At 52.9% G+C, this 13,969-nt stretch overlaps 1 protein-coding gene across 2 annotated transcripts in view; it reads right to left on the bottom strand.

Moving 5' to 3' along the window:
* The window catches only part of MLLT1 (myeloid/lymphoid or mixed-lineage leukemia (trithorax homolog, Drosophila); translocated to, 1), a 49,454-nt gene that overhangs the window by 17,010 nt on the left and 18,475 nt on the right, over positions 1 to 13,969 (bottom strand). For both annotated transcript variants that reach the window (XM_012646302.1, XM_012646303.1), the window contains exon 4: positions 429 to 572. In XM_012646302.1, the coding sequence (XP_012501756.1) occupies positions 429 to 572 (144 nt within the window). The remainder of the gene's footprint in view (positions 1 to 428; positions 573 to 13,969) is intronic.

Below are 13,969 nucleotides of genomic sequence, written 5' to 3'. Positions count from 1 at the left end.
AGGGGGACGGGCAACGCACACGTCAGGGCAGGGCCCTCCGCAGAGGAGCCTCTGCCGCCTCCCCAGGTGGCCCTGCCAGGCTGGTTACGAGCCGGCTCCGGGCCTGGCCACGCGGACAGACCGGCCTCGCGCCCATTCCTTCCCGGCCACTTCCTGCAGGAAGATGCTAATTAACCACAGCCGCCCGGGAAGCCGCGGGACAACCGCAACTCATCCACAGCCGCCCACGCCCCACACGGACTCCGAGCACCTGGCCCCTTCCAGCTCCGCCAGGCACTACCTGTGCGACCTGCACCTGCGCCAGGAGATCCCAAGGCGCCCCCAGCAGCAATGCCTCCAGCACGGGAGCCAGGCCAGGGCAGCCTCGGCCAGCACAGCGGCCACTGGGCCGGGCAGGGCGGGGGCCCGCCCGCTTGGGGCACACTCACCCCGCCAGCCCTCAGGAGCTTGTACCGGAACTCAGTGGTGGGGTTGTTGAAGGTGAGCTTCTCGCAGCGCAGGTGGTTCACGGGCGGGTTGCCCTCCAGGTTCAGGAACAGGTCATAGGTGAAGCAAACCTTCCGCGGCTCCTCCTGGAACAAAAAAAACAAGGAAGTCCATGTCAGAGGGGCGGGCAGGAGGTCGCAGCGAGGGAGGGGACAGGGACGGAGCTCCCTCCTCCCTCCTTCACCTGCCTCCGTTCCTCCTCCCCCCAGACCCTCCTCTGTGCCGCTCTTGGTGCCTCCTCTTCCTCAAAACAACTCAACCTACAGAAGTGAAGATCATTAACAACAGTGTGCTCAGACACTTAGCAGGAACATTCCTGCCGCTGGCAGAGACAGTGACGGTCACGTCCCTTTCACCCCTCAAGGGACCCACTGACAAATGGGGAAACTGAGGTTCAAAGACACAAAACTAACAAGTGGCAGTGCTGAGACCTCACCCCAGCCTCTGATCTCACCACCTCAACCCCCGTTTCCTTCCCAGCAAGGGCCACGCTCAACAGGGAGCCTAAGACACAGACGCAAATGACAGGGACCAGAATGCAAGGTCGCAGAGAACACAGACGCAAGATCACGACCCAGTTTCCAACAGGCTCTGCCCATACGAGGAGCCATCCTGCACCCTCGCCACCCTACAAGAGAGGGACCTTCATTCCGGTTCCTGCCCTGCAGCGCAGACAGCACCTGGCGTGGGGCAGGCGCTCGATGGACCTTTGGGACAAGTGAGTGAGGAGTGGCCGTGAGTGAGCAAGGCTCTGACCGAGCGACGTGGCGTCCACGGAAAAGGCTGCGGCGCTCAGGGCACAGGCCGGCCTGCTGGGAAGGGGCTGCCTGCACCAGTCCCTTCTGGGGCCCCGGAGGGAGTGCACAGGGTCAAGTTTCTGTGAACCTTGACAAAGCAAGATACTTTCCCGTAAAGAGTCCGCTTCACCCCACATCAGATAAGCCTCAGGCCCCACAAAACGGAGATGTGCTCCTGGGGCAGCAACGCCAGGCTAGTAAGGAAAATGGGGTGGGGGGAATGCGAGAACCCCACTGCGACAAGCCCAAGTGTCACACTGAGGAACTGGAGTTTGAACAATGGGCGCTCACGTTTACGGGCAACTGGGGTTCAACGAGGGCGCCAAGGCCATCCGATGGGGACCGAATCGTCTCTTCAACAAATGGTGCTGGGACGACTGGACATCCACACGCCAAAGAATGAAGGTGGACCCGACCTCGCACAAAAACAACTCATCTAGGATCAAAGACTAGACGTAAGAGCCAAGACTATAACACTCGCAGAAGAAAACAGAGGTATACATTGTGACGCTGGATTGGGCAAATCTTTCTTAGACAGGGTCTGGCTCTGTCGCCCAGGCTGGAGCGCAGCGGCACAATCATAGCCTCCACTGCAGCCTCCAACTCCTGGGCTCAAGCGATCCTCCTCCTCCTGCCTCTGCCTTGCAAGTAGCTGGGACTACAAAGTGTTTGCCACCATGCCTGGCTAATTTTTTTCTTTAAATATTTTTGTTTCTTAGGTATGACACCAAAGCCACAGGTAACTAAAGAAAATTAGACAAATCAAACTTCATCAAAATTTTAAAAGTTTGTGCTGTAAAACAGGACACCATCAAGACAGTGAAAAGACAAGCTGCAGAAAGGAGGGAACACATTTGCAAGTCATTACTCCGATAAGGTTTAGTATCCAGAACATACAAAATAAATTTTACAATAATAAAAAGAAAAATTACATGATTTAAAAATGGGCAACGGATATGAATAGACATTTCTCTAAAGACATACAAATGGCCAAAAAGTGCATGAAAAACTGCTCGACGTCACCAGTCACTAGGGAAATGCAAATCAAAACGACAATGAGACACCACTGCACACCCACTAGGATGGCTACGGTAAAAAAAAAAACAACAAAAAACCAGAAAATGAGTGTTGTCGATGTGGAGAAAATAGAGCCCTTGTGCGCTCTAGAGGGAATGTGAACTAGCACGGCCACTTTGGAAAACTGTCTGGCAGCCAGCACGTCAAATACAGACCAAGCATATGAACCACACACCAGCTCCCAGACATATCCCCAAGAGAAACGAAGATGTGTTCACACAAAACTTGACACCTATGTTCACGTGCAGTGGTTTTTTTTTTGTTGTTGTTGTTCCAGGCATTATTTTTTTTTAATTTTTTTTATTTCAGCATATTACGGGGGTACAAATGTTTAGGTTACGTATATTGCCCTTGCCCCACTCAAGTCAGAGCTTCAAGCATGTCCATCCCCCAGACAGTGCGCACCGCACCCATTAAATATGCATATACCATCCCCTCCTCCCCCTTCCACCTGCCCGACACCCGATGAAGGTTCTACTATACGAGCACTTAAGTGTCAGTCAGTTAATACCAATCTGATGGTGAGTGCAGTGTTACAACAGTCAAGAAGAGGAAACGACACAAATGTCCATGGACACATGAATGGAGAAACCAAGTGTGGACCGGCCGCACAGTGGAATATTACTCTGCCCTGAAAGGGAAGGAGGCTCTGACACAGGCTACAACGTGGATGAACCTCAAAAACACAGCACTAAAGAAAGACGACAGACACAAAAGGCCACAAATTATATGTCTGCGTTCACGTGAAATGTCCAGAACAGGCAAATCCACAGTGACAGGATGTGGATTAGTGGATGCCAGGGGCTGGGTCAGGGGGACATAAGGAGTGATTGCTCACGGGTTATGGGGTTTCCTTTGGGGTGATAAAAATATTCTGGAATTAGAAAATTATGGCGTGAATATACTAAAAACCACCAGATTGGCACACTTTAAAAGGGTGCATTTTTGGTGCCTACCATGTGTTCACAGCAGTGACCAAGACTGAGGAGGGGTCTCTAACGTTACAGTCAGGGCACAAAGGTGAAACAGCCATGGCAGCAGCAACAGTGTGAGACGTGACTGACCGTACCGTGTCACGCAGCATTTGCGGAGCCTCGACCACAGCCAGGCGGGATTCTAAGCACTTCACACATGTGAATGCTTCACAGTCCCCAACACAAAGCTCCTAGTGTCCCCATGTCACAGATGAAGAAACCGAAACAGAGGGCTGAGATCTGGTCAGCAGCAGAGCCAGGACTCGCCCCAGGCAGGTGCCCTCCGGACGCCCTGGATCTTGGAGAGGCTCCTCGCGCCCACACACATGGAAGAGGGAGGGCGAGCACAGCAGGAGGAGACCAGGCCGTGCTCCTTACGGCTCCCGGAGGGAAGGGCACCTGCAGCCCTGAAGCACCCCACGTGCGCCCTGCCGCCAGCAACGCTGCCGTGTGAGTCACAGCACGCTGAGGATGGCTGCTAACTGGTGCTCCCTCTGGGTGAGACCTGGGACCTGTGATGCTTAGGAACTCCCAAGAGGGCTGGCTCCTGGTCTCTTCCTGGACTCCCCTTTGGAAAACCTGCTTCCCGAGAGGCTGGGACGTGGCAGCACCTCCCTCCAAGGCCCAGCAGTAGCTCCGTGAGGACTGGCAGAGTCACAGGCGGTCGGCCGGCAGCCCCGGGGTAACAGCCATGGCTATTCCAGCTGGACTCCAGAGTGGCCCCACTCTAAGCACTGGCAGCCGCCTGCTAGACTCAAGCATTCTCAGGCCAGGCCAGGAGGAGCCACCCACTCCTAGGCCACTGGGCACGAGCCAGCATCTCTCCAGCCTCGGCAAACTAAGATGCAGAGGAACTGGCCAAACTGGTGCCAGCGCCAAAAGCCGCGGCGTGCACACCCATCCACAGCGCCAAAGGGCGGGGAGTCCAGGCCGTGCACCCGGCATGCCTGCCTGCACTCCTCAAGGCAAGGGGCGTGGGGCCCGAGGGGCCAGGCTGGCCCTGGTGTAGGGCACACCAAGGCCAAGACCACAGCCCCGTGGCCACTGACCACACTCGGAGTTCCTGTCGGGAGAGGCCAACGCTCCCTCCTCCCCACACCCAGAGCTACCTCCCTGCCTGGCTGTGAGAGCAGAGGAACCAGCCCTGCTGTGGGGTCTCCCAGCTCCTGCCAAGCCCAGGCTGTCACCCAGCCATCTCTGCCCTGCTGGGGCTTGTCCCCGGGCCGTCTGACGTGCCCTTGTGAGGCCCTGGGGTTCACACACATAGGCTGGGCTTTAAAAACTAATAAAGTTAAACCTGAATGTGATCATGGCTCTAGATCCAAGTGCCAGTTTACAGGAAATGCCAGGAAACACTGAAACATCGCCGCGGGCTGCCAGCAACATCCCCGCGGGCTGCCAGCAACATCCCTGTGGGACAAACAGTGCAGCTTCTTCTCAAAATTGCAAGGGAGGGAGGAAAGAGAGGGAGAGAAAAAAGATTTTAAGGGGCTTAAGAGACAGCAATCAAGAGCGATGCACTGACCTCACTGGAATCCTGATTTGAATAGATTATTTTTAAAAATACATGTATACAAACACACACACACACACAGAGTCATCCCCCAGTACCGGCAGCGGACGGCTCCTGGACACGGAGAGCTGACTCTGTGTGTGTGTGTCTGCGACGACGGAGGAAACTGACATTACTGGATGTGACGATATTAAGGAACTATTAACTGACCAGTTTCTAGGCATGATGATACTGCCGGTAGGGTTTTGTTTAAAGAGTCCTCTCCCTTACAGGCACACGCTGATATATTTACAGATGATAAGATACGACATCCAGGACTTGATTTGAAACACTCCCGGGGGCAGAGATGAGAAAACATGGCACACAAGTCGGCAACTACTGAAGCTGGATTGGGGATGGGGGGTTGCTCTGCCATTCTCCCTACTTCTATATACATACATATATTTTTTCCAGTTTTCCATGTTAAAGAAGAGAATTAAATACATATGCTAGGCTCCGCCCCACCTGCCTTACAGCTCTGAATCTTGGTTCAACACTACCTGTGTCCCCCCCGAGCCTGCCTGGGAAGAGGGTGAACATGTCTCCCAAGGAACCCTCTGCTCCTGGCCCCCCTCGAGTCCTCCTGGGCCACTGGGCCTCGCTCTGCTTCAGGTGGTGGCCCGCCAGCAGGCACTGAGCTATGCAGCGCTGTACTCAACCCATACAATCACTCTGAGGGTGAGTCACTGTTCTCACCAGCCGTCAGGAGAAGAAACCGAGGTTTTGTGGGGTTTGATCATTTGCCAAAGCCACACAGAAGCAATAAAAGCTAAACACGCCAGTCTACGCATCAGAAGCCACGCACCCTTCCTCTAAATAAAGCTCTGACGCGCTCATCTCGGGGTTCCCCAGCCCATGGCACACTGGGGGCGGGGGCGAGCTCAGTAGAAAGCATGGGAAGAAACGTGGAAAAGCGCAGTCCGAGAAACACATGGCCCTGTACTGAAATCCCACCCCCAGTGCGCGGCCTGGCTGGGACGCCACGCGAGAGCGCAAGCGCGTGTGTGAAGCCACCAAGGCCCTCCTGCTGCGGGGAGATGCCCGAGGTGTCCCCATACCCTCAGCAGGAACAGGCAGGCAAACCGCAGCTGAGCCACGTGGCGGGGTGCACTCCACAGACGGCGCGGAGGGCAAGGGAGAGCTACCTGTGCCGACACGGGGACGGCCACGGACAGCAAGTTTAAAGTTACCCATCACACACACACCCACTCACTCACATACGCACGCTAATACAGACAAGGTTTTCGAAGGACAGACAACGAATTGCGTACCGTGGTTACTTCAAGGAAGTGGGCTGGAGAGAGGATTTCAATTCCTTGCAATCTGCATAGACCGCCTTTGTAATTGGGAGAAGAAAAACTTCAGGGGAAAAAAAAAGGCTTAAGAAAAATACCACAAAATGGGCTGAAAACTGTGGGCTTCATTTGGGGTCAGAGACCTCCTGGGTGCTGAAGCAGCCCGTCACCGACTTGCTGTGTGTCCCTGGCCGCGCTGGGGTACCTCTCCGAGCCTCAGTGAGAGGAAGGAATCAAACCAGAAGGAGGGAAAAAGCACAATGGTGGCTCCAGACAGCAGGGCCCCTACCACGTCTGCCTTCCTGTGCTGCGGAGGCGGCAGACACTCCTGCAGGTGCACTCGGGCCTGCCCAGGACAGGTACAGGGCGGACGGTCACCGCAGCCCTGTGTGAGACAGAAGCAGCAGGCCACTCACGTGCCTGTCAGGAAGGGGCTGGCCCTGGTCAGGGAAGGACGGGATGTTCTCTTTCTGTCCCTCTTAACTATGAACTGCGCCATGGAGTCCTCTGCTGCCCCTGGGAGAAACTCGACAGGCACAGCAGGTGGCTCCGAGGGCAGGCTCTCAAGCCGAGCTGGCTCGCCCACTTCCTGTGCAGCCCCGGCAGGTCACGTCACCTGTTTGTGCCTCGGCTTCCTCACCTGCACAGGGGGAATACGAGAACCCAGCCACACACAGGTGCCCAGACATACCGCGTATCTTCACCCACGGACTTCGACTCCCTAGAACTCGCTGCCAGGAGAGAGCAAACTACAGAGCAGTGAGTGCACCGGGCCTGCTGCTCCACCTCGAAGGCAGGCTTTGGATACGAATGCAGAATTCTCGGGGCAGAGAGATGGATGGGACAGAGTTCCAGTTTTTACTCTGCACGCTCCAGCGTGACCTGCGATTTTGATAACCCGAATACATTCCTGCATCCATAAGCAATGAGACACCCAGACCAGAAGGCAGACAGCCAAGCGCTACATTGTAAGGAGCTTTCTATGGAAACAGCCAAACAACTTTAGGCTTTAAGGTGGCTTCTATCATCTGGAAACCTAACTGAATGATTTCTCCCCAAGCTAACACCAAAAAGGGGGAGAAAGCAGCTTGAAAAAGCAATTTGAAAAAGAAACCCAGGCCGGGCGTGGTGGCACACGCCCACAGACCCAGCACTTTGGGGGCACTGAGGCGGGAGGATCACCCAGGACCAGGAGTTGGAGGCTGCAGTGAGTTGTGATGGCAGCACTGCACTCCAGCCTGGGCAACAGAGCAAGATCCCACCTCAAAAAAAAAAAAGGAAAAAGAAAAGAAAGACCAGAAGAAGAAGAAATGGACCAGAAGAAATGAAACGGAAGACAGGAGGCAGCATCCCCAGGACGAGCCCATGACATTTGGGGAACATAACACGTGCTTCCAACCCCGGGCCAATTCTTCCAGCCCCTTTTCCAGGGCCCAGGAGTTGGCGTTGCAGGGGAAATCGCCTATCCCTGTCACCGGGGGGCCTTGGGTGACTGTGATGAGCTGTGGGTGGGGTCTCTCCAGGTGCTTCGCCACCCGGCTACAGACCCCGCCCTCTAGGAAATCCAGCAGCGTCTGGGGTCCCACATGGAGGAACAGAAAGATGCCACAGGGAGACAAATCGAGCTGCACGGCCGGTACGCATTCACGCGGCTTGTCACAACTCGGCAGCCCCCTGACCTTCCCTGTGCGTCCTCACACAATGTCCCTTCTGTTCTGGCTCCTCACAGTCCACCGGCGAGGGCCTTCCCCCTCGGCTGTGGCACCCGGCCAATTGTCCCAGGCCTAGGGGAGCTCTGTGGGCCGGTGGAGGGGCCTCCGCCTCCTGAACTCTGCAAAGCCCCAGAGAGCCTGGGAGCCAGGCAGCGGGGGCATGGGGAGCAGAGAGCACAGCGGGGCCCAGAGGGCTCCCGCCCACGCTGCTGGGATCAGCTCCCTCACTCTCCGTTTAAACGCAGGGCGGGCAGGGGAAGCCCGGCAGCAAGTGCCATTTCCACCATAAAGGGGGTGGGGAGATCAGGATCTGGTGGCCCTGGCACCTCCCCCAGCACGTCCCCAGCCCTGCCAAACTGCCTGTGCAGCTGCCCATGGCCCCCCAACACCAGGAACCCAGGATGTGTCCAAGAAGATGCCTTACAGGGTTTTAAGGCTCCGAAGCCAGCACTGTTTCACTTAGTTCTAAGAACCTTCGTGCACAAAACGGTGCAAACTTCCCAATAAAACGTACCAAACGTACCAAGACGCCCTCCCTGTGCCTCCAGATAACTGCTGTGAGCAGAGCCACGCCGGAACACTGGTGACAGCTCCTGTCCAATAGTAGCTTGGTGTGGGGGTGGGGGAGGATGTTTAATATTAGTGGCAAATAACCAAAATACACTTCTTTTTCACATTTTGCCATTTCTGAGCACTGGACTGTCTCTTAACATCAGTGTGGAGCATTAACATGCTTCTTTTCCTCCTTCGAAAATGTGCCATTAAATCGATGCTGAAGGGAAGTGCAGGGCAGAGGAGGTGGAGCCACAGCAGGGCAGGTCTTCACGCCCTGAACCACCGCGCTCTCCTCCGCTGTCGCTGTGAGCGTTGGGTTCCACATGCGCGAGAGCCCAGTGGGCGATCGCTGACGTCACGAACACCCACAGGATGCCAGCCGGGGATAAAGGCCTGACGCCAGACACAGAAGTGACGGAGTAGTTCACTCTGAACTCAGACAACCTCTCTTCCCCATCTGGTGACTGAGTCCTCAGCTCCTCTCGGCTTTGTCTGGTCCCAGCCAGGACCTCGCGACTGAGCCGCGATGCCCAGCAGCGAAGCGAACGTGGGTGTGGGCCACCATGCATAGCCGCCAGGCCCCCGCCCCGCCCGAGACCGAGCCCCGTACCTGTACGCTCTCCGGGTCAGCCCTGGACCCTCCTGAGGCCCGGACCCTGCTCCTAACCGACCCCAGGGCACAGACGAGCAGTTCCTGTTTGGCAGTCACTGGACTAGTTGTGGGAAAGACTGAGCCAGTCTGCTTTATAATGTGACTGATCTACTCCACAACAGTGGGGACAGGCACGGGGCAGGCACCTGGCTGGGGATTCTGAAGCCAGGGCCACGAGAGCTCAAAGAGGCAGATGAACCCAGAGGGCTCAGAGAGCGCCCCCTGCAGCCCCCCACCGTGCTGGTGCTGAGCAGCCCTGCCCACCTGCGCTCACCTCCCCACACCTGCCCCAGCCCGCTCCTTGGCATCCGGACTCTGCCATCGCACAGCTGTCCTTCCACCTGGAAGGGGCCTCCCGGTCCTCTCATGGTCTCTAGTCGATCTTGCTTCCTAAGAGAAACTCCTGCAACCCTTGCTAACTGCACTCGGCACCCGGCGCTGCAGCTTCCACGAGCTCACGACTTGCTCTGCGGCTGTCACTTCCTCTGCTGCATGTCTGCTCTCCCCCGCCCCGCGAGCCTGAGAGCTCCATGGGAAACCGGGCCATGTCCGCTGGTTCTCGCTGGGCCCTAGGTCTAGTGCGTATTTGTTGCATGGATAAACCAATGAAACTCCAGCGAGTAAGAGAAGAAAAGCAATTCTTCCTTCTCGCCGTAAATAAACATTTTAAAATCCTCAACTGCAAAGAATTAATGACACAACAGCCTCCCCCACTAGGTGCCAACTTCCCAACGGAGGTCCCCTCAGCCTCTCTAAGCAGCAGTCTTGCACACGCCGCCACTGGGCAGCACGAGGAGCAGCGTGGGCCTCGGTTCTGGCAGAGGGTGGGTGTTAGATACAATACCCAAAGCACAATCCACAAAAGAGAAAACAATAAACTAGCAAAATCTAACACTTACGCCAGGCAAAAGATACTGTTGAGAGAACAGAAAGACAAGCCACAGACTCGGAGAAAATATATGCGAATCGCACACCAGCTAAAGGACTTGCATCCACAGTATATAAAGAACTCCTGACACTCAATAATAAGAAAACGAACACAATTTTTTAAAAAGGGAGTAAAATTCTGAAGAAATACTTGACCAACGAAAATATACGAGCTGCACATAAGCGCATGAAAGGATAATCGTCGGCAGCCGTCAGGGAGACAAGATGTGAGGCAAAGCCTAACCGGGTACTGCTCCACACCACCAGGGCGGCCGTGATCAAAGAGACAGAAATTAAGTGTCAGTGAGGACGTGGGGACACCGGAGCCCACGTGGGCTGCTGGTGGGGATGTGAAAAGGTGCAGCCATTGTGGGAAACAGTCAGGCAGTTACCCGAAAAGTTAAACACAGAATGACCAAAGACCCAGCAATTCCACTGGAGTTCGACAGTGGTGAAGGTGTGATGGTCACACACCTCGGAATACGCAAAAACCACTGGACTGCACGCTTGAGATGGATGAATCGTAGGTTATGGGAACTACATCACAATAAAGCTGTTTGAGAGAGAGACACAACATGCCCATTAGATGGGGGGGCGGGGAGGAAGGGAGGGAGGAAGGAAGGAGAGACAGAAGGAAAGAGAAAGGAAACCACCTGATCCCATCGAGTGCTGGCGGGGCTGTGGAGCAACAGGAACTCTCACTGCAAAACGGCACAGGCCCTTCGGAAACTGTTGGGCCATTACTTATAAAGTTAAACAAATATGTATCATATGACCCAGCAATCCCCATTTCTGGGTATTTACCCAAACAAACTGAAAACTTATGTGCACACAAAATCCTGTACGCAAATATTTACAGCAACTTTATTCGTAATCACCAAAATCTGGAAACCACCCAGATGTCCTTCGGTAGATGAATGGACAAACTGCGATGCATCCCTACGACGGAACGCTCCGCGGCAGAGAAAGGACCCAACTATTCACTCGTGCAGCAGCACGAATGAACCCTCAGTGCACTCTGAGAAGCGAAAGACGCCAGACACAAGGGGCCACATCCCGTCCGATTCTGTTTATGTGACAATCTGGAAAAAGCAAAGCTACGGGAATAGAAAACAGATGAGATGGCTACAAGGGACTGAGGCTGGGAGGAGCTCCCACTCCCTGGCCAACTCGAGAACAATTTGAACAACGTAACAGTGGCACTGGATTATAATCCAAAGAAAAAACAGATATCCATGAATCCACATTGATATAGATAAATGACTGAATAAATACATAAATGGGGGAGAAGGGAGAACTCTTCCCTACCAAAAAAATTCCAATTTTTTGGAATGAGGAACTAAATGTCACCATCGGAACACCGAGGAGGGCTCTACAGATGGAACTACAGGTTCAGTATCCCTTGTCTGAAACGCTCGGGACCAGAAATGTTCCCGATTTCAGAGTTTTCACATTTTGGAATATTTGCATTATACTTCTACGCTCAGCATCCTTAATCCGAAAAGTGGAAATTCAGATATTCTAATGAGCGTTTCCTTTGAGCGTCACGTTGGCACTCCAAAAGTTTCGAATTTTGGAGCATTTCAGACTTTCGGATTAGGGATATGCAGCCTGTATGAAAAGCTATGCAGTCATCTGCATAGCTTCTAAGTATCTTCCCCCCAAAATAAGTATTAGTTACCTGGTGGTTTTAACCTGTGCTCCTGGGCACGGGATAGAGCCCTTAATTCCTCCTCCCCTGAGTGTGGGCTGGACTTAGTGACGCTTCTAACTCCCACAGAGTGGAAAGGCACAGACAGCACCTAGACAGTGGAGAGACCTGGCAGGCACCGCCTTAACCGGCAGATCAGGGTCAGCATCACCTGTTAACTGTAAGCCACGTGAAAATCTGCCACCTCCTCCTATGACATGCAGAGAATGGCACTTCTCCTCTGTGGTCTTCTCCCCAAAATCCATAACCGCAGACTAGTCGTGAGAAAATACGAGACAAATGCAAGCTCAGGGAGATTCTATAAAATACCTTCCTGATAAATTTCAAAATTATCAAGGCCATGAAAGACAAGGAAAGACTGAGAAGAGAGACGTGATAACTCAATACAATCTAGCAACTTGGAGTAGATTCTAAAACAGGGAAAGGATGTTAGTGGAAAAATCCCAACAGTCTGCAGTTGATGGTATCGCACCAATGTTAACTTCTCAGTGCCGATCACCGTTAAGGGAGGCAGGGTGTGCGACTGTGGGAACTCTCCGTACTATCTTTGCAATTCTTCTGTGTCTAAAATTATTTCAAAATTTTAAAATTTAAAAAAATCAAAACTATGAGACATTCCTTGTCAGGAACCAGACTTGGCTTAGTTACTGGAAGATTTTTATGTATGTTTGGAGCGACTTGGGTGTGTGATTCTACTTTAACTGTGAATTTTATGGAATCTAAATACAGACCGAGTCTTTCCGATGAAACTTTTATGTGCAAATTGACATGTACAGTAAGTGCAATACACACCAGATCTGTAAGACTTAGTATGAAAAAAAGGAATGTAAAATACATTAATAATTTTAGAATACTGGTTATATGCTGAAATGGTAATATTTTAGATATACTGGGTTAAATAAATTATATTATTAAGATTAATTTCACCTGTTTCTTTTGACCTTTTTCAACGTGGCTATTTAAAAAAAGAAAAATTAAGTTATATGCATTGATAGCCCAAGGTCCGAGATGTAACTCACTCATTGGAACAGGAAGGGCATAAAATATCTGGGACCACTTCTGGGACAACCACCAGATATAAAGGGAGGTATTTCAGCAAGACCCCTGCACCTGACTGGCCCTAGTACACGTAGGAACCAATTTATCCATCCTGGGTACCTCTGCCACGTCCCAGGCAGCACCAACGGGCTCTCGCAAGCCCCCGTCTAGGCCCCGGCCCACTTTCCAAAGGAACAATTCAGCCGCAGCACACAGAGGCCTCTGGTCCACACGTGACGGCAGGGAGACGACTTGGACGCCCCTAAGAGAGTTGGCGCTCCCAACTGGGGGACGCTCATGTCACACGTTTGGTCTGCCCAGCAACGTGCTTTGCTGGCAACGTTGAGAAGTGGGCACTTATCCAGAACAGATAAAGAACTCTTACAACTCAACAACAAAAAGAAAAACAACCCAATTCAAAAATGGGCAAAGGGCTTGAATGGACGTGTCTTCAAAGAAAAGAAAATGTACAAATTGCCAAGAAGCACACAGAAAGAGGCTCCACATGGTGAGTCATGAGGGAAATGCAAACTAAACCACCGTGAGATAGCACTTCACACCCACTAGGACGGCTATGATTAAAAACAAACAGAAAACAGAAGAGAACCGATGCTGGCGAGGACGTGGATAAATCGAATGCCTTGCACTGCTGGTGGCAACGCAGAACGGTTTGGCTGCTGCGGACAACAGTTTGGCGGGCTCTCAGAAAATTAAACACACAATTACCACAGGGCCCAGCAATTTCACTCAGGGACGTAGTCAGCCCCCGGTGTCCGTGGGGGATCGGATCCCGGATGCCCCTCGGATATCGAAATCTGCAGGGGCTCAAGTCTCTCACATAAAAGGGCACAGCATTTGCATAAACTCTAAGAACGTTCTCCGGTGTACTTTAAATCACCTCTAGATTACCTATAATACCTAATATAACGCCCACGTGTCATTCATTCACATGGAATCAACGCAGTACTCTGTGTGTGGCAAACTCAAGTTTTGGTTTTTGGGATTTTTGTGGAACTTTTTTTCCGAATATTTTTTATCTGCGGTTGGTTGAATTCACAGATGCGGAAACCATGGAAATGGAGGGCTGACTGTACACACCCCAAAGAAGTGAAAACCGGTACTCAAACAAATCCATGTACACCACGTCCACAGTGGCACTAGTCCCGACAGCCAGAAGGTGGGAACAGCCCAGA

Source organism: Propithecus coquereli, unplaced genomic scaffold, assembly GCF_000956105.1.
Source record: "Propithecus coquereli isolate 6110/MARCELLA unplaced genomic scaffold, Pcoq_1.0 Scaffold241, whole genome shotgun sequence".
Lineage (NCBI taxonomy): Eukaryota > Metazoa > Chordata > Mammalia > Primates > Indriidae > Propithecus > Propithecus coquereli.
Note: the sequence above shows the minus strand (reverse complement) of the source record. Positions and strands in the feature narration are given on the sequence as shown.